The 20679-nt window shown below is 45.4% G+C and overlaps 1 protein-coding gene across 4 annotated transcripts in view; it reads left to right on the top strand.

Annotated features, from left to right (window-relative positions):
* radil (Ras association and DIL domains) overlaps positions 1 to 20679 on the top strand; it is a 109157-nt gene that overhangs the window by 52700 nt on the left and 35778 nt on the right. For all 4 annotated transcript variants that reach the window (XM_064961833.1, XM_064961832.1, XM_064961835.1 and 1 more), the window contains exons 9-15: positions 2947 to 2984; positions 4409 to 4566; positions 4937 to 5049; positions 7326 to 7442; positions 7615 to 7738; positions 15386 to 15558; positions 19478 to 19628. In XM_064961833.1, coding sequence (XP_064817905.1) covers positions 2947 to 2984; positions 4409 to 4566; positions 4937 to 5049; positions 7326 to 7442; positions 7615 to 7738; positions 15386 to 15558; positions 19478 to 19628 — 874 coding nt within the window. The remainder of the gene's footprint in view (positions 1 to 2946; positions 2985 to 4408; positions 4567 to 4936; positions 5050 to 7325; positions 7443 to 7614; positions 7739 to 15385; positions 15559 to 19477; positions 19629 to 20679) is intronic.

The following is a 20679-nucleotide window of genomic DNA, read 5'->3' as shown; positions in this document are numbered from 1 at the left end:
AGAGAAGGCTGATATCATGGATCACTTAGAGAAGGCTGACATCTGATATCATGGATCACTTAGAGAAGGCTGATATCATGGATCACTTAGAGAAGGCTGACATTTGATATCATGGATCACTTAGAGAAGGCTGATATCATGGATCACTTAGAGAAGGCTGACATCTGATATCATGGATCACTTAGAGAAGGCTGACATCTGATATCATGGATCACTTAGAAGGCTGATATCTGATATCTGATCATCTGATATATCATGGATCACTTAGAGAAGGCTGATATCTGATATCATGGATCACTTAGAGAAGGCTGACATCTGATATCATGGATCACTTAGAGAAGGCTGATATCTGATATCATGGATCACTTATATCATGGATCACTTAGAAGGCTGATATCTGATATCATGGATCACTTAGAGAAGGCTGATATCTGATATCATGGATCACTTAGAGAAGGCAGATATCATGGATCACTTAGAGAAGGCTGACATCTGATATCATGGATCACTTAGAGAAGGCTGATATCATGGATCACTTAGAGAAGGCTGACATCTGATATCATGGATCACTTAGAGAAGGCTGACATCTGATATCATGGATCACTTAGAGAAGGCTGACATTTGATATCATGGATCACTTAGAGAAGGCTGACATCATGGATCACTTAGAGAAGGCTGACATCTGATATCATGGATCACTTAGAGAAGGCTGACATCTGATATCATGGATCACTTAGAGAAGGCTGATATCTGATATCATGGATCACTTAGAGAAGGCTGATATCTGATATCATGGATCACTTAGAGAAGGCTGATATCTGATATCATGGATCACTTAGAGAAGGCTGATATCTGATATCATGGATCACTTAGAGAAGGCTGATATCTGATATCATGGATCACTTAGAGAAGGCTGATATCTGATATCATGGATCACTTAGAGAAGGCTGACATCTGATATCATGGATCACTTAGAGAAGGCTGACATCTGATATCATGGATCACTTAGAGAAGGCTGATATCATGGATCACTTAGAGAAGGCTGACATCTGATATCATGGATCACTTAGAGAAGGCTGACATCTGATATCATGGATCACTTAGAGAAGGCTGACATCTGATATCATGGATCACTTAGAGAAGGCTGACATCTGATATCATGGATCACTTAGAGAAGGCTGACATCTGATATCATGGGTCACTTAGAGAAGGCTGACATCTGATATCATGGATCACTTAGAGAAGGCTGACATCTGATATCATGGGTCACTTAGAGAAGGCTGATATCTGATATCATGGATCACTTAGAGAAGGCTGATATCTGATATCATGGATCACTTAGAGAAGGCTGACATCTGATATCATGGATCACTTAGAGAAGGCTGACATCTGATATCATGGATCACTTAGAGAAGGCTGACATCTGATATCATGGATCACTTAGAGAAGGCTGACATCTGATATCATGGATCACTTAGAGAAGGCTGACATCTGATATCATGGATCACTTAGAGAAGGCTGACATCTGATATCATGGATCACTTAGAGAAGGCTGACATCTGATATCATGGATCACTTAGAGAAGGCTGATATCTGATATCATGGATCACTTAGAGAAGGCTGATATCATGGATCACTTAGAGAAGGCAGACATCTGATATCATGGATCACTTAGAGAAGGCTGATATCATGGATCACTTAGAGAAGGCTGATATCATGGATCACTTAGAGAAGGCTGACATCTGATATCATGGATCACTTAGAGAAGGCTGACATCTGATATCATGGATCACTTAGAGAAGGCTGACATCTGATATCATGGATCACTTAGAGAAGGCTGACATCTGATATCATGGATCACTTAGAGAAGGCTGATATCTGATATCATGGATCACTTAGAGAAGGCTGATATCATGGATCACTTAGAGAAGGCTGATATCATGGATCACTTAGAGAAGGCTGACATCTGATATCATGGATCACTTAGAGAAGGCTGATATCATGGATCACTTAGAGAAGGCTGACATCTGATATCATGGATCACTTAGAGAAGGCTGACATCTGATATCATGGATCACTTAGAGAAGGCTGACATCTGACATCATGGATCACTTAGAGAAGGCTGATATCATGGATCACTTAGAGAAGGCTGATATCTGATATCATGGATCACTTAGAGAAGGCTGACATCTGATATCATGGATCACTTAGAGAAGGCTGACATCTGATATCATGGATCACTTAGAGAAGGCTGATATCTGATATCATGGATCACTTAGAGAAGGATGATATCTGATATCATGGATCACTTAGAGAAGGCTGATATCATGGATCACTTAGAGAAGGCTGACATCTGATATCATGGATCACTTAGAGAAGGCTGATATCTGATATCATGGATCACTTAGAGAAGGCTGATATCTGATATCATGGATCACTTAGAGAAGGCTGACATCTGATATCATGGATCACTTAGAGAAGGCTGATATCATGGATCACTTAGAGAAGGCTGATATCTGATATCATGGATCACAGTGACCAAGTCTCTGGTGTCTCTGATGTCAACTGAAGTTAAGTTAAGAAGTTAACTGAAGTTAACTGATAATATAAGGATCCCCCCAGAAAAACGTGCACATGCAATAAACACTTCTGGACAAGGACATAGGGGGGGGGGGACAGAGGGTTAAATACACAACATGTAATTGATGGAATTGAAACCAGGTGTGTATGGGAAGACAAGACAAAACAAATGGAAAATGAAAAGTGGATCGATGATGGCTCGAAGACCATGAGTGTGTGTGCGCGCGTGCGTACGTGCGTGCAAGGTTACAGAGAGGTAAGACAGACCTAGTTAGACAGAGACTTTTCTTTTTCATAGAGAGAGAGAATGTAAGATCCACCTGTTAAATCTTTGATGAGCCTCTAATTGCAGCGTGTGTGTTTCAGGAGAAGACAAAGGAATTGGCACAGAAGCAAGCTCAGCAGTGAGTATCATATTCCGCCGTGTAGCACTGTGTGTGTGTGGGTGTGTGTGTGTGTGTGTGTGTGTGTGTGTGTGTGTGTGTGTGTGTGTGTGTGTGTGTGTGTGTGTGTGTGTGTGTGTGTGTGTGTGTGTGACCCCTCATTCTCCTTTCAATTCAATTCAAGGGGCTGTTTTGGGAAACACATGTTTTCATTGACAAAGTGAAATAAATAATAAACACATTTACAGTAAACATTACACTCACAACCATTTAAAAAGAATAAAGACATTACAAATGTCATATTATATATATATATATATATATACAGTGTTGTAACAATGTACAAATGGTTAAAGTACACAAGGGAAAATAAATAATCATAAATATGGGTTGTATTTACAATGGTCTTTGTTCTTCACTGGTTGCCTTTTTCTCGTGGCAACAGGTCACAAATCTTGCTGCTGTGATGTCACACTGTGGAATTTCACCCAGTAGATATGGGAGTTTATCAAAATTTGGTTTGTTTTCAAATTCTTTGTGGATCTGTGTAATCTGAGGGAAATATGTCTCTCTAATATGGTCATACATTGGGCAGGAGGTTAGGAAGTACAGCTCAGTTTCCACCTCATTTTGTGGGCAGTGAGCACATAGCCTGTCTTCTCTTGAGAGCCATGTCTGCCTACGGCGGTCTTTCTCAATAGCAAGGCTATGCTCACTGAGTCTGTACATAGTCAAAGCTTTCCTTAATTGTGGGTCAGTCACAGTGGTCAGGTATTCTGCCACTGTGTAGTCTCTGTGTAGGGCCAAATAGCATTCTAGTTTGCTCTGTTTTTTGTTAATTCTTTCCAATGTGTCAAGTAATTATCTGTTTGTTTTCTCATGATTTGGTTGGGTCTAATTGTGCTGCTGTCCTGGGGCTCTGTCTGCCTATGGTTTTCTCAATAGCAAAGCTCTCTCTCTCTCTCCTCTCTCCCCTCTCTCCTTTCTCCCCTCCTCTCTCTCTCTCTCCTCCTCTGTCTCTCTCTCCTCTCCTCTCTCCCTCTCTCTTTTTCTCTCCTCCTCTGTCTCTCTCTCCTCTCCTTTCTCCCCTCCTCTCTCTCCCCTCTCTCCCGCCTCTCTCTCTCCTCTCTCTCTCCTCTCTCTCCTCTCTCTCTCTCTCTCTCTCTCCTCTCCTCTCTCTCTCCCCTCTCTCCCGCCTCTCTCTCTCCTCTCTCTCTCCTCTCCTCTCTCTCTCCTCTCCTCTCTCTCTCCTCTCTCTCCCCTCTCTCTCATCTCCCGCCTCTCTCTCTCCTCTCCTCTCTCTCTCCCCTCTCTCCCGCCTCTCTCTCTCCTCTCTCTCTCCTCTCCTCTCTCTCTCTCCTCTCCTCTCTCTCTCCTCTCTCTCCCCTCTCTCTCATCTCCCGCCTCTCTCTCTCCTCTCCTCTCTCTCTCCTCTCTCTCTCCAGTCAGGACCCGGCCTCCCTGTCTCTCCTGTCCATCAGTGATCTGATCCCAGACCTGCAGGTCGTATTCTTCTGGATGTCCAACAGTATAGAGATCCTCTACTTCATCCAACAGAAGGCCCCAGCATACACACAGGGCATAGAGACACTCGACTCTAAAGGTACACAAGGAGAGTCTTCTGGGATGTCGAGGTTCAGCAGCCATTATTCATTGTGACATAGAATGTACCTCTCTCTCTCTCTCTCTCTCTCTCTCTCTCTCTCCTCTCTCTCTCCTTCTCTCTCTCTCTCTCTCCTCACTCTCTCCTTCTCTTTTTTCTTTCTCTTCTCATCAGTTTTTCAGTGTCAGAAAGTTCTGGAAACTCTCCTTGATTACATTACATGAACTGTGTGTCTGTGACACAAAATCTCAATTTAATTCAATTTAAATTCAAGCTGCAACGCAACAAAATGTGGAATAAGTCAGGGAGTTTGAATACTTTCTGAAAGCACTGTATGTTCTATATTGTTTATACATATATTTATATTCAGGTTCCAAGGAGTCGTTGCTATCGGCGACCATCTCAGCCAATGAGGAGGCTATGACCATCCTGGAGGAAGTGATCATGTACACCTTCCAGCAATGTGTCTACTACATCACCAAGGTAACTGTTACTCTGCATACTAAATCATCAAGGTAAACGTTACGCACCACATCACCAAGGCAACCTTTACACTCAGAGGGGTGAGCCAGAGAGGAGGGGGGGAGGGAGAGAGAGAGAGAGAGAGAGAGAGAGAGAGAGAGAGAGAGAGAGAGAGAGAGAGAGAGAGAGAGAGAGAGAGAGAGAGAGAGAGAGAGAGAGAGAGAGAGAGAGAGAGAGAGAGAGAGAGAGAGAGAGAGAGAGAGAGAGAGGGGTGAGACAGCTCACCACTGAGGATAGAGGTCATGTCTGTCTACCTCACCACTGAGAATAGAGGTCATGTCTGTCTAGCTCACCACTGAGGATAGAGGTCATGTCTGTCTAGCTCACCACTGAGAATAGAGGTCATGTCTGTCTAGCTCACCACTGAGGATAGAGGTCATGTCTGTCTAGCTCACCACTGAGGATAGAGGTCATGTCTGTCTAGCTCACCACTGAGAATAGAGGTCATGTCTGTCTAGCTCACCACTGAGGATAGAGGTCATGTCTGTCTAGCTCACCACTGAGGATAGAGGTCATGTCTGTCTACCTCTCCACTGAGGATAGAGGTCATGTCTGTCTAGCTCACCACTGAGGATAGAGGTCATGTCTGTCTAGCTCACCTCTGAGAATAGAGGTCATGTCTGTCTAGCTCACCACTGAGGATAGAGGTCATGTCTGTCTAGCTCACCACTGAGGATAGAGGTCATGTCTGTCTAGCTCACCACTGAGGATAGAGGTCATGTCTGTCTAGCTCACCACTGAGGATAGAGGTCATGTCTGTCTAGCTCACCACTGAGGATAGAGGTCATGTCTGTCTAGCTCACCACTGAGGATAGAGGTCATGTCTGTCTAGCTCACCACTGAGGATAGAGGTCATGTCTGTCTAGCTCACCACTGAGGATAGAGGTCATGTCTGTCTAGCTCACCACTGAGGATAGAGGTCATGTCTGTCTAGCTCACCACTGAGGATAGAGGTCATGTCTGTCTACCTCACCACTGAGAATAGAGGTCATGTCTGTCTAGCTCACCACTGAGGATAGAGGTCATGTCTGTCTAGCTCACCACTGAGGATAGAGGTCATGTCTGTCTAGCTCACCACTGAGGATAGAGGTCATGTCTGTCTACCTCACCACTGAGAATAGAGGTCATGTCTGTCTAGCTCACCACTGAGGATAGAGGTCATGTCTGTCTACCTCACCACTGAGGATAGAGGTCATGTCTGTCTAGCTCACCACTGAGAATAGAGGTCATGTCTGTCTAGCTCACCACTGAGGATAGAGGTCATGTCTGTCTAGCTCACCACTGAGGATAGAGGTCATGTCTGTCTACCTCACCACTGAGGATAGAGGTCATGTCTGTCTACCTCACCTCACCACTGAGGATAGAGGTCATGTCTGTCTACCTCACCACTGAGGATAGAGGTCATGTCTGTCTACCTCACCACTGAGGATAGAGGTCATATCTGTCTACCTCACCACTGAGGATAGAGGCCATGTCTGTCTACCTCACCACTGAGGATAGAGGTCATGTCTGTCTAGCTCACCACTGAGGATAGAGGTCATGTCTGTCTACCTCACCACTGAGAATAGAGGTCATGTCTGTCTACCTCACCACTGAGGATAGAGGTCATGTCTGTCTACCTCACCACTGAGGATAGAGGTCATGTCTGTCTAGCTCACCACTGAGGATAGAGGCCATGTCTGTCTACCTCACCACTGAGGATAGAGGTCATGTCTGTCTAGCTCACCACTGAGGATAGAGGTCATGTCTGTCTACCTCACCACTGAGGATAGAGGTCATGTCTGTCTAGCTCACCACTGAGGATAGAGGTCATGTCTGTCTAGCTCACCACTGAGGATAGAGGTCATGTCTGTCTAGCTCACCACTGAGGATAGAGGTCATGTCTGTCTACCTCACCACTGAGGATAGAGGTCATGTCTGTCTACCTCACCACTGAGGATAGAGGTCATGTCTGTCTAGCTCACCACTGAGGATAGAGGTCATGTCTGTCTAGCTCACCACTGAGGATAGAGGTCATGTCTGTCTAGCTCTCCACTGAGGATAGAGGTCATGTCTGTCTAGCTCACCACTGAGGATAGAGGTCATGTCTGTCTAGCTCACCACTGAGGATAGAGGTCATGTCTGTCTAGCTCACCACTGAGGTCTGTTGGTCGCTGACGTGTGTGTGTGTGTGTGTGTGTGTGTGTGTGTTTGTCTGTGTGTGTGTTTGTCTGTGTGTGTGTGTGTGTGTGTTCCAGTCCCTGTACGTAGTACTTCCTGGTCTGCTGGACTGTAACCCGTTCCCAGTGGACAGCTCTGAACCCTGCTGGAGAGGAGGTACAGGGTTTCCTGAGCCCGTTCGCAGGGTCCTGCAGGTACCACACACACACACACACACACACACACACACACACAAATAAAAATTATTCCTGGATGAAATATATTTGGTATTATACATTTTTACACTTCTGTCACTTTGGTGTGTGTGTGTGTCTGTGTGTCTGTGTGTGTGTGTGTCTGTGTGTGTGTGTGTGTGTGTGTGTCCAGGTGTTCCAGTGCAGTCAGGAGCTCCTCCAGGGGTACCAGGTCCACCCAGAGGTCCAGGCCCAGATGTTCTCCTACCTCTTCTTCTTCTCCAACGTATCTCTCTTCAACCAGCTCATGGACAAGGGTGAGACACACACACACACACACACACACACACAACCACACACACACACACACACACACACACACACACACACACACACACACACACACACACACACATTTACATTCCATTTGACATTTTAGTAATTTATCCAGAGCGACTTCCAGTCTGTCATTCATCTTGAGATGGCTAGGTGGGACAACCACGTCTCATCTCAGAGGAGTGGGGTGACCTTCAACTGGAAGCTAGTGTGGTGAGAGGAGGAGTGGGGTGACCTTCGACTGGAAGCTAGTGTGGTGAGCAGAGGAGTGGGGTGACCTTCGACAGGAAGCTAGTGTGGTGAGAGGAGGAGTGGGGTGACCTTCGACTGGAAGCTAATGTGGTGAGAGGAGGAGTGGGGTGACCTTCGACTGGAAGCTAGTGTGGTGAGAGGAGGAGTGGGGTGACCTTCGACTGGAAGCTAGTGTGGTGAGAGGAGGAGTGGGGTGACCTTCGACTGGAAGCTAGTGGGGTGAGAGGAGGAGTGGGGTGACCTTCGACTGGAAGCTAGTGGGGTGAGAGGAGTAGTGGGGCGACATGGGAGAACTTGGGGAGGCTGCAGCGTTCTGGATAAGTTGCAGGGGTTTGACAAGCAGGGAGCCAACTGAGAGTCGCAGTACGTCCAGACGGGAGAAGTGCCTGGAGTAGTACCTGTGTGAGATAGAGACATATTTTACGGCCCAGGAGTCACTGCTTTGATGTTAACTTGTTGACGCTTCCTGGTAGCGGGATAGTTGTCATCAGCAACCGCTGAATAGCATTGCCCCACAGTCAAATAATATTACTAGAAAATATTCATGAAATCACAAGTGCAACATTGAAAAACACAGCTTAGCCTTTTGTTCATCCACCTGTCGCCTTAGATTTTGAAATTATGCTTTACAGCGAAAGCAATCCAAGCGTTTGTTTATCGTAAGTTTATCGATAGCATAGCATTATGTACACTAAGCATTAAGTAGCAGTAGGTCACGAAAATCAGAATAGCAATAAAAAAAAAACGGTTACCTTTGATGATCTTTGGATATTTTCACTCACCCAAGTTACACAACAAATGTTCCTTCTGTTCCAGAAAGATTATTTTTATTTAAAATACCTCCGTTTGTTTGTCGCGTTATGTTCAGAGGAAAGAGCGGTCACCACAACGCAGACGAAAATTCCAAATAATATCTATAATGTCCACAGAAACATGTCAATCGTTTTTTTATAATCAATCTTCAGGTAGTTTTTTAAAATATATATTCGATAATATATCGACCGAGTGAGTAGCTTTTTCCATAACAGCGGGAGGAACAATGGCGGCTTTACTCAATTGGCTGAAACTCTCTGAGAGCCTCTCCACTGACGCAATGTGATCCTTCACGCTCATCTTTCAAAATAAAAGCCTGAAACTATGTCTAGTGACTGTAGACACATTAGGGAAGCCACAGAAAAAGGAATCTGGTTGATATCCCTTTAAATAGAGGATAGGCATGCATAGGAACGCAGAGGTTTCAAAAATTTCAAAATAAGAGTCACTTCCTGGTTGGATTTTTCTCAGTCTTTCGCCTGCAATATCAGTTCTGTTATAATCACAGACAATATTTTTTACAGTTTTGGAAACTTTAGAGGGTTTTCTACCCTGTAATCTGATATATAAGAAGAAAAGTAATTGAGTGTCATCTGCATAGCAATGATGGGAGAGACTGTGTGGTTTTGACGGAGCCAAGTGACTTGGTGTATAGAGAGAAGGGGGACTAGAACCGAGCTCTGGGCTAAATGTATATAGCTCCAGTAAAACAGGTCTGTTGAGCGTGAAAAAACCCAGCAGCGTTGCAGTTCTTGACACAAACTTGTGTGCCTGCCACCTACTACCATACCTCTGTTCAAAGGCACTTCAATCTTTTGTCTTGCCCATTCACCCTCTGAATGGCACACAGACACAATCCATGTCTCGAGGCTTAAACATCCTCCATTCACCTGTCTCCTCCATTCAATGCCACAAGAGAAGAAGCCAAGAGTTCTGCAAAGCTGTCATCAAGCATTCCAGGTGAAGCTGGTTGAGAGAATACCAAGAGTTCTGCAAAGCTGTCATCAAGCATTCCAGGTGAAGCTGGTTGAGAGAATACCAAGAGGTCTGCAAAGCTGTCATCAAGCATTCCAGGTGAAGCTGGTTGAGAGAATACCAAGAGGTCTGCAAAACCTTCATCAAGCATTCCAGGTGAAGCTGGTTGAGAGAATACCAAGAGGTCTGCAAAGCTGTCATCAAGCATTCCAGGTGAAGCTGGTTGAGAGAATACCAAGAGGTCTGCAAAGCTGTCATCAAGCATTCCAGGTGAAGCTGGTTGAGAGAATACCGAGAGGTCTGCAAAGCTGTCATCAAGCATTCCAGGTGAAGCTGGTTGAGAGAATACCAAGAGGTCTGCAAAGCTGTCATCAAGGCAAAAGGGGAGGCTGCTTTGAAGAAGAATGTCAAATATACATATATTTTGATTTGTTTAACACTTTTTTTGGTTACAACATGATTCCATATGTGTTATTTCATAGTGTTGATGTCTTAGTAGTATTATAGTATTATACAATGTAGAAAATAGTAAAAATAAAGACGAACTTGAGTAGGTGTGTTCAAACTTTTGACTGGTACTGTATGGTTGATATATATATATATATATATACACACATACATACAGTTGAAGTCGGAAGTTTACATACACCTACTCGAGAGTTGTAGTAGAAGAGAGTAAGAGTAGTAAGAGAGCAGTACTTACATTTAAACTCAGTTTTTCACAATTCCTGACATTTAATCTTAGTCAAAATTCCCAGTTTTAGGTCAGTTAGGATCACCACTTTATTTTAAGAATGTGAAATGTCAGAATAATGATGATTTATTTAAGCTTTTATTTCTTCCAACACATTCCCAGTGGGTCAGAAGTTTACATACACTCAATTAGTATTTGGTAGCATTGCCTTTAAATTGTTTAACTTGGGTCAAACGTTCCGGGTAGCCTTCCACAAGCTTCCCACAATAAGTTGGGTGAATGTTGGCCCATTCCTCCTGACAGAGCTGCTGTAGTGAGTGTTTTAATACTGACGGGAACATTCATGAGGGATGTTTTTCATGTTTTATCAGAACTAAGAATGTTGTATTTCATACAGATCATTCCCTCAGTCTGGTAATGAATGATCATTCCCTCAGTCTGGTAATGAATGATCATTCCCTCAGTTTGGTAATGAATGATCATTCTCTAGACCTCAGTCTGGTAATGAATGATCATTCCCTCAGTCTGGTAATGAATGATCATTCTCTAGACCTCAGTCTGGTAATGAATGATCATTCCCTCAGTCTGGTAATGAATGATCATTCTCTAGACCTCAGTCTGGTAATTAATGATCATTCCCTCAGTCTGGTAATGAATGATCATTCCCTCAGTCTGGTAATGAATGATCATTCTCTAGACCTCAGTCTGGTAATGAATGATCATTCTCTAGACCTCAGTCTGGTAATTAATGATCATTCCCTCAGTCTGGTAATGAATGATCATTCCCTCAGTCTGGTAATGAATGATCATTCTCTAGACCTCAGGCTGGTAATGAATGATCATTCTCTAGACCTCAGTCTGGTAATGAATGATCATTCCCTCAGTCTGGTAATGAATGATCATTCTCTAGACCTCAGGCTGGTAATGAATGATCATTCTCTAGACCTCAGTCTGGTAATGAATGATCATTCTCTAGACCTCAGTCTGGTAATTAATGATCATTCTCTAGACCTCAGCCTGGTAATGAATGATGTGGCAGTTGAGCTAGTAGCTTGAGAAAACTATTCAACGAGGCAAAAACTGGTTGAATCAATGTTGCTTCAACATCATTTGTCAATGTATTTGTGACGTGACGTCGAGGTGGAAAACACATTTCGGATTTCAACCTTCGAAACAGAGAACAAATGAATCGTCATGAATAAGGAACCATGAAAATGAGTCCAAATGAACCCTATTTAATCTAAACGTTTGTCAGATGGTTTGCAGCATGGATCAGATGAGATGGAGGTCGTTACCACTGAAAACAAAATCATAGGGACATTTTATTTTTATTTTTTATCCCATTGAGGTTGACAAAAAGAGTTGGGGACCACTACACAGAGAGAAACACACACACACACACAGAGAGAAACACACACACACACAGAGAGAGAAACACCCAACATCACACAGAGAGAATCACACAACAACACACAGAGAGAATCACACAACAACACACAGAGAGAAACACACAACAACACACAGAGAGAAACACACAACAACACACAGAGAGAAACACACAACAACACACAGAGAGAATCACACACACACAGAGAGAAACACACACACACAGAGAGAAACACACAACAACAACACACAGAGAGAAACACACAACAACACAGAGAGAGAAACACACACACACACACAGAGAAACACACAACCACACACAGAGAGAAACACACAACAACACACAGAGAGAGAAACACACAACAACACACACAGAGAGAAACACACAACAACACACAGAGAGAAACACACAACAACACACAGAGAGAAACACACAACAACACACAGAGAGAAACACACAACAACACACAGAGAGAAACACACAACAACACACAGAGAGAAACACACAACAACACACAGAGAGAAACACACAACAACACACAGAGAGAAACACACAACAACACACAGAGAGAAACACACAACAACACACACAGAGAAACACACAACAACACACAGACAGAGAGGCACACTTCCATTAGTCTGCCTCAGGGTAAATCCCTAGATGAGGAAGTGTGTGTGTGTGTGTGTGTGTGTGTGTGTGTGTGTGTGTGTGTGTGTGTGTGTGTGTGTGTGTGTGTGTGTGTGTGTGTGTGTGTGTGTGTGTGTGTGTGTGTGTGTGTGTGTGTGTGTCAGCATTTTGACGGAGGAGAGGAAAGCAACTCGTGCTTTAGATTTGTCCTTGACAACCTCCCACCTCCCCTCTTCTCTTTTCCTCTGATGGTCTTTATTAATGGGGGGATGGGGGAGAGATGTCTGGGATGGAGGCTAAGATGGGGGAGCTAAAAGCAATGTAGGGTGAGAGCTGATGACCTTCCTGACAGAGATCTTTCTCTCCCTTTCTTTCTCTCTCCCCCTTTCTCTCTCTCCCCCCATTTCTCTCCCTCTCTCTCCCCCCTTCTCTCTCTCTCTCTTCTTTCTCTCTCCCCCTTTCTCTCTCTCTATCTCCCCCCATTTCTCTCTCTCTCCCCCCTTTCTCTCTCTGTTTCTCTCTCTTTCTCTCTCCCCCTTTCTCTCTCTCTCTTCCCTTTCTCTCTCCCACCCTTTCTCTCTCTCCCCCTTTCTCTCTCTCTCTCCCCTTTCTCTCTCCCCCCCTTTCTCTCTCTCTCCCCCCCCCTTTCTCTCTCTCTCCCCTTTCTCTCTCCCCCTTTCTCTCTCTCTCCCCCATTTCTCTCTCCCCCTTTCTCTCTCTCTCCCCCTTTCTCTCTCTCTGTCTCTCTCTCTGTGTTTGAAAGCACTAGATGTATTAATGTATATATAGACTACATGGTCACTATGGGGCAACTCTAGCAGGGCAGAAATTTGACCAACTGACTTGTTGGAAAGGTGACATCCTATGACGGTGCCACGTTGAAAGTCACTGAGCTCTTCAATAAGGTCATTCTACTACTAATGTTTGTCTATGGAGATTGCATAGATGTGTGTTCGATGTTATACACCTGTATACACCTTGAAGGGGTGTACACATATATAGTGTAGTAAGTCCACATACTGCTGGCCATGTAGTGTATCTGTTTCTCTCTGTTCATTGATGTTTCTCTGGCGATGGTATCCATGGTAACAGCAGGTAGAGCCAATGTCAGATGCCATAGCAACCAGGGCAGAGAGAGGCAGAGAGAGGCAGAGAGAGAGAGGCAGGGAGAGGCAGAGAGAGAGAGCTGAGTGGTATTGTGTGTTAGTGTTTGCTGTGACAAACTGTGACCTGTAAACAGATTATATCAGAAGACCGTTTCTGCTGAGGACTACGGTCCAGGTTCTGTGTTGTGTTTGTCTGAGGACTACGGTCCAGGTTCTGTGTTGTGTTTGTCTGAGGACTACGGTCCAGGTTCTGTGTTGTGTTTGTCTGAGGACTACGGTCCAGGTTCTGTGTTGTGTTTGTCTGAGGACTACGGTCCAGGTTCTGTGTTGTGTTTGTCTGTGGACTACGGTCCAGGTTCTGTGTTGTGTTTGTCTGAGGACTACGGTCCAGGTTCTGTGTTGTGTTTGTCTGAGGACTACGGTCCAGGTTCTGTGTTGTGTTTGTCTGAGGAGTTCAGTCATGTCTCTCAGAGCAGCGAGGACAGATTGTCATATTCCCAGACTATAAGCCTATTAGGGGGAGGGTGTGATGGGGGGGTACCCATTGGCTGGGGCGGAGGGGGGATGGAGCTGTACCCCTGGGGTGGGGTAGGAGGGGGTGAAGGAGGAGGATGAGGGTTGGACGGGGATTAGCTACCTCTTAAAGTGGCACTAATGACTCCAGTCTCCTTTTCACCTCATTTAATACCTACGATTTACGGAACAAAAGGCACCTCTACATAGGTGGTCCAGGTTAGTCATGACATGAGAGAGAGAGACAGAGAGAGAGAGAGAGAGAGACAGAGAGAGAGAGAGACAGAGAGAGAGAGACAGAGAGAGAGAGAGATAGATGGATTCTGAGCCCTGCTCTCAATGTGTTCTACAACAGACTAATCAGACAGGTGTGGAATGTGTTCTACAACAGACTAATCAGACAGGTGTGGAATGTGTTCTACAACAGACTAATCAGACAGGTGTGGAATGTGTTCTACAACAGACTAATCAGACAGGTGTGGAATGTGTTCCACAACAGACTAATCAGACAGGTGAGGAATGTGTTCTACAACAGACTAATCAGACAGGTGTGGAATGTGTTCTACAACAGACTAATCAGACAGGTGTGGAATGTGTTCTACAACCGACTAATCAGACAGGTGCGGAATGTGCTCAACAACAGACTAGTCGGACAGGTGCGGAATGTGTTCTACAACAGACTAATCAGACAGGTGTGGAATGTGTTCTACAACAGACTAATCAGACAGGTGTGGAATGTGTTCTACAACAGACTAATCAGACAGGTGTGGAATGTGTTCTACAACAGACTAATCAGACAGGTGTGGAATGTGTTCTACAACAGACTAGTCGGACAGGTGCGGAATGTGTTCTACAACAGACTAGTCAGACAGGTGCGGAATGTGTTCTACAACAGACTAATCAGACAGGTGTGGAATGTGTTCTACAACAGACTAATCAGACAGGTGTGGAATGTGTTCTACAACAGACTAATCAGACAGGTGTGGAATGTGTTCTACAACAGACTAATCAGACAGGTGTGGAATGTGTTCTACAACAGACTAATCAGACAGGTGTGGAATGTGCTCAACAACAGACTAATCAGACAGGTGTGGAATGTGTTCTACAACAGACTAATCAGACAGGTGTGGAATGTGTTCTACAACAGACTAATCAGACAGGTGTGGAATGTGCTCAACAACAGACTAGTCGGACAGGTGCGGAATGTGTTCTACAACAGACTAATCGGACAGGTGCGTTATTTGTTTCTGTGTGTGTGTAGGTCCGTCGCGGGGCTGGTTCCAGCGCTCTAAGGTTCTCCAGGTACAGGCCTGTGTCAGGATGGTTCTAGAGTGGACTAGGAAGGCGGGGCTTAGTTACCTGGCAGACAAGTTCTTCAACAAGTTCAACAGCGCTGTCAGCATCCTGGCCACACCTCCTCAGCAGCTAACACAGGTAACGTCACACACCTGACGTCTGACCTCTAACCCTGTCAGCATCCTGGCCACACCCCCTCAGCAGCTAACACAGGTAACGTCACACACCTGACGTCTGACCTCTAACCCTGTCAGCATCCTGGCCACACCCCCTCAGCAGCTAACACAGGTAACGTCACACACCTGACGTCTGACCTCTAACCCTGTCAGCATCCTGGCCACACCTCCTCAGCAGCTAACACAGGTAACATCACACACCTGACCTCTAACCCTGTCAGCATCCTGGCCACACCCCCTCAGCAGCTAACACAGGTAACATCACCCTCCTGACCTCTGACCTCTAACCCTGACAGCATCCTGGCCAGACCCTTCAGCAGCTAACACAGGTAACATCACACGCCTGACCTCTGACCTTTTCTCACCTTAAAGGTCCAATGCAGCCATTTTTATCTCAATATAAAATCATTTCTGGGTAACAATGAAGTACCTTACTGTGATTGGTCACAAATATTTATCTCTATATATATTCTGATATATTTATCTCTCTATATATTCTGATATATTTATCTCTATACATTCTGATATATGTATTTTATAATACTTTATGTATTGTGATATATTTATCCCTATATATTCTGATATATTTATCTCTATATATTCTGATATATTTATCTCTCTTTATATTCTGATATATTTATCTCTCTTTATATTCTGATATATTTATCTCTATATATTTATCTCTCTATATATTCTGATATATGTATATCTCTATATATTCTGATAAATGTATCTCCATGTATTGTGATATATTTATCTCTCTATATATTTATCTCTATATGTTCTGATATCTGTATATCTCTCTATATATTTATCTCTATATATTCTTATATATGTATATCTCTATATATTCTGATAAATGTATCTCCATGTATTGTGATATATTTATCTCTCTATATATTTATCTCTATATATTCTGATATATTTATCTCTCTATATATTTATCTCTATATATTCTTATATATGTATATCTCTATATATTCTGATATATGTATCTCCATGTATTGTGATATATTTATCTCTATATATTTATCTCTATATGTTCTGATATCTGTATATCTCTATATGTTCTGATATCTGTATATCTCTATATATTCTGATATATGTATCTCCATGTATTGTGATATATTTATCTCTCTATATATTTATCTCTATATGTTCTGATATCTGTATATCTCTATATGTTCTGATATCTGTATCTCCATGTATTGTGATATATTTATCTCTCTATATATTTATCTCTATATGTTCTGATATCTGTATATCTCTATATGTTCTGATATCTGTATCTCCATGTATTGTGATATATTTATTTCTCTATATATTTATCTCTCTATATATATATCTCTATATGTTCTGATATCTGTATATCTCTATATATTCTGATTTATGTATCTCCATGTATTCTGATATATTTATCTCTCTATATATTTATCTCTATATGTTCTGATATCTGTATATCTCTATATATTCTTATATATGTATCTCCATGTATTGTGATATATTTATCTCTATATATATTTATCTCTATATATTCTGATATATGTATCTCTCTCTATATTCTGATATATTTATCTCTCTATATATTCTGATATATTTATCTCTATATATTCTGATATATTTATCTCTCTATGTGTCTAGATGACTTGGAAGGTGCTGTGTGTGGACCACCCCAGTGTCTATATTTTCTGATATATTTATTTATATACTGTATGTCTTTATACACTGAACACAAATATAAACGCAACAATTTCAAAGATTTTACTGAGTTACAGTTCATATAAGGAAATCAATCAATTGAAATTAATGTATTAGGCCCTAATCTATGGATTTCACATCACTGGGCAAGAGCGCAGCCACGGGTGGGCCTGGGAGGACATTGGCCCACCCACTGGGGAGCTAGACCCACCCACTGGGGAGCCAGGTCCACCCTCTGGGGAGCCAGACCCACCCACTGGGGAGCCAGGTCCAGCCACTGGGGAGCCAGACCCACCCACTGGGGAGCCAGGTCCAGCCACTGGGGAGCTAGGCCCAGCCACTGGGGAGCCAGGCCCAGCCACTGGGGAGCCAGACCCACCCACTGGGGAGCCAAGCCCAGCCACTGGGGAGCCAGACCCACCCACTGGGGAGCTAGACCCACCCACTAGGGAGCTAGGCCCACCCACTGGGGAGCTAGACCCACCGACTGGGGAGCTAGGCCCACCCACTGGGGAGCTAGACCCACCCACTGGGGAGCTAGGCCCACCCACTAGGGAGCCAGACCCACCCACTGGGGAGCCAGGCCCAGCCACTGGGGAGCTAGGCCCACCCACTAGGGTGACAGACCCACCCACTGGGGAGCCAGACCCACCCACTGGGGAGCCAGACCCAGCCACTGGGGAACCAGACCCACCCACTGGGGAGCTAGACCCACCCACTAGGGAGCTAGGCCCACCCACTAGGGAGCTAGGCCCACCCACTGGGGAGCTAGACCCACCGACTGGGGAGCTAGGCCCACCCACTGGGGAGCTAGACCCACCCACTGGGGAGCTAGGCCCACCCACTAGGGAGCCAGACCCACCCACTGGGGAGCCAGGCCCAGCCACTGGGGAGCTAGGCCCACCCACTAGGGAGACAGACCCACCCACTGGGGAGCCAGACCCACCCACTGGGGAGCCAAGCCCAGCCACTGGGGAACCAGACCCACCCACTGGGGAGCCAGGCCCAGCCACTGGGGAGCCAGGCCCAGCAACTGGGGAGCTAGACCAACCCACTGGGGAGCCAGGCCCAGCCACTGGGGAGCTAGACCCACCCACTGGGGAGCAAGACCCACCCACTAGGGAGCCAGGCCCACCCACTAGGGAGCCAGACCCACCCACTGGGGAGCCAGGCCCAGCCACTGGGGAGCTAGGCCCACCCACTAGGGAGCCAGACCCACCCACTGGGGAGCCAAGCCCAGCCACTGGGGAGCCAGACCCACCCACTGGGGAGCCAAGCCCAGCCACTGGGGAGCCAGACCCACCCACTGGGGAGCCAGGCCCAGCCACTGGGGAGCTAGGCCCACCCACTAGGGAGCCAAGCCCAGCCACTGGGGAGCCAGACCCACCCACTGGGGAGCCAGGCCCACCCACTAGGGAGCCAGACCCACCCACTAGGGAGCCAGACCCAGCCACTGGGGAGCCAGACCCACCCACTAGGGAGCTAGACCCACCGACTGGGGAGCCAGGCCCAGCCACTGGGGAGCCAGACCCACCCACTAGGGAGCCAGACCCACCCACTGGGGAGCCAGACCCACCCACTAGGGAGCCAGACCCACCCACTGGGGAGCCAGGCCCAGCCACTGGGGAGCCAGACCCACCCACTAGGGAGCCAGACCCACCCACTGGGGAGCCAGACCCAGCCACTGGGGAGCCAGACCCACCCACTAGGGAGCCAGACCCACCCACTAGGGAGCCAGACAAAGCCACTGGGGAGCCAGACCACCCCAGTCTGATGCCAATCTATATATATTGTGATATATTTATTTATATATTTCTAGATGAGTTGGAAGGTGCTGTGTACTGACCACACCAGTCTGATGCTAGTCTATATATTCTGATATATGTATGTATATATTTCTCTATATATTTCCAGATGAGTTGGAAGGTGCTGTGTGTGGACCACCCTAGTCTAAAGCTAGTCTATATATATATTCTGATATATTTATGTATATATTTCTAGATGAGTTGGAAGGTGCTGTGTGTGGACCACCCTAGTCTAAAGCTAGTCTATATATTCTGATATATGTATGTATATATTTCTCTATATATTTCCAGATGAGTTGGAAGGTGCTGTGTGTGGACCACCCTAGTCTAAAGCTAGTCTATATATATATTCTGATATATTTATGTATATATTTCTAGATGAGTTGGAAGGTGCTGTGTGCGGACCACCCCAGTCTGAAGCCGGTTCAGCTGCATGGCCTATTGACTCAGTACCAGTTGACAGCTGAGATGGGGCCTGTTCCAATCTGGCAGCCCAGCAGTGAGGATGAGGCATACATATACAGGACAGGTACCTGCTGGGGGGGTTAACATGTCTGTGTGGATTCTAACCCCTGGTCTGTGTGGATTCTAACCCCTGGTCTGTGTGGATTCTAACCCCTGGTCTGTGTGGATTCTAACCCCTGGTCTGTGTGGATTCTAACCCCTGGTCTGTGTGGATTCTAACCCCTGGTCTGTCTGTGTGTATTCTAACCCCTGGTCTGTGTGGATTCTAACCCCTGGTCTGTGTGGATTCTAACCCCTGGTCTGTGTGGATTCTAACCCCTGGTCTGTGTGGATTCTAACCCCTGGTCTGTGTGTGTCTGTGTGGATTCTAACCCCTGGTCTGTGTGGATTCTAACACCTGGTCTGTGTGGATTCTAACCCCTGGTCTGTGTGGATTCTAACCCCTGGTCTGTGTGGATTCTAACCCCTGGTCTGTGTGTGTGTCTGTGTGTATTCTAACCCCTGGTCTGTGTGTATTCTAACCCCTGGTCTGTGTGTGTGTCTGTGTTTATTCTAACCCCTGGTCTGTGTGTATTCTATCCTCTGGTCTGTCTGTATCTGTGTGTATTCTAACCCCTGGTCTGTGTGTATTCTAACCCCTGGTCTGTGTGTATTCTAACCCCTGGTCTGTGTGTATTCTAACCCCTGGTCTGTCTGTGTGTATTCTAACCCCTGGTCTGTCTGTGTCTGTGTGTATTCTAACCCCTGGTCTGTGTGTATTCTAACCCCTGCTCTGTGTGTATTCTAACCCCTGCTCTGTGTGTATTCTAACCCCTGGTCTGTCTGTGTGTATTCTAACCCCTGGTCTGTGTGTATTCTAACCCCTGGTCTGTCTGTGTCTGTGTGTATTCTAACCCCTGGTCTGTGTGTATTCTAACCCCTGGTCTGTGTGTATTCTAACCCCTGGTCTGTGTGTATTCTAACCCCTGGTCTGTGTGTATTCTAACCCCTGGTCTGTGTGTATTCTAACCCCTGGTCTGTCTGTGTCTGTGTGTATTCTAACCCCTGGTCTGTGTGTATTCTAACCCCTGCTCTGTGTGTATTCTAACCCCTGCTCTGTGTGTATTCTAACCCCT

Source organism: Oncorhynchus masou, unplaced genomic scaffold (genome assembly GCF_036934945.1).
Source record: "Oncorhynchus masou masou isolate Uvic2021 unplaced genomic scaffold, UVic_Omas_1.1 unplaced_scaffold_446, whole genome shotgun sequence".
Lineage (NCBI taxonomy): Eukaryota > Metazoa > Chordata > Actinopteri > Salmoniformes > Salmonidae > Oncorhynchus > Oncorhynchus masou.
Note: the sequence above shows the minus strand (reverse complement) of the source record. Positions and strands in the feature narration are given on the sequence as shown.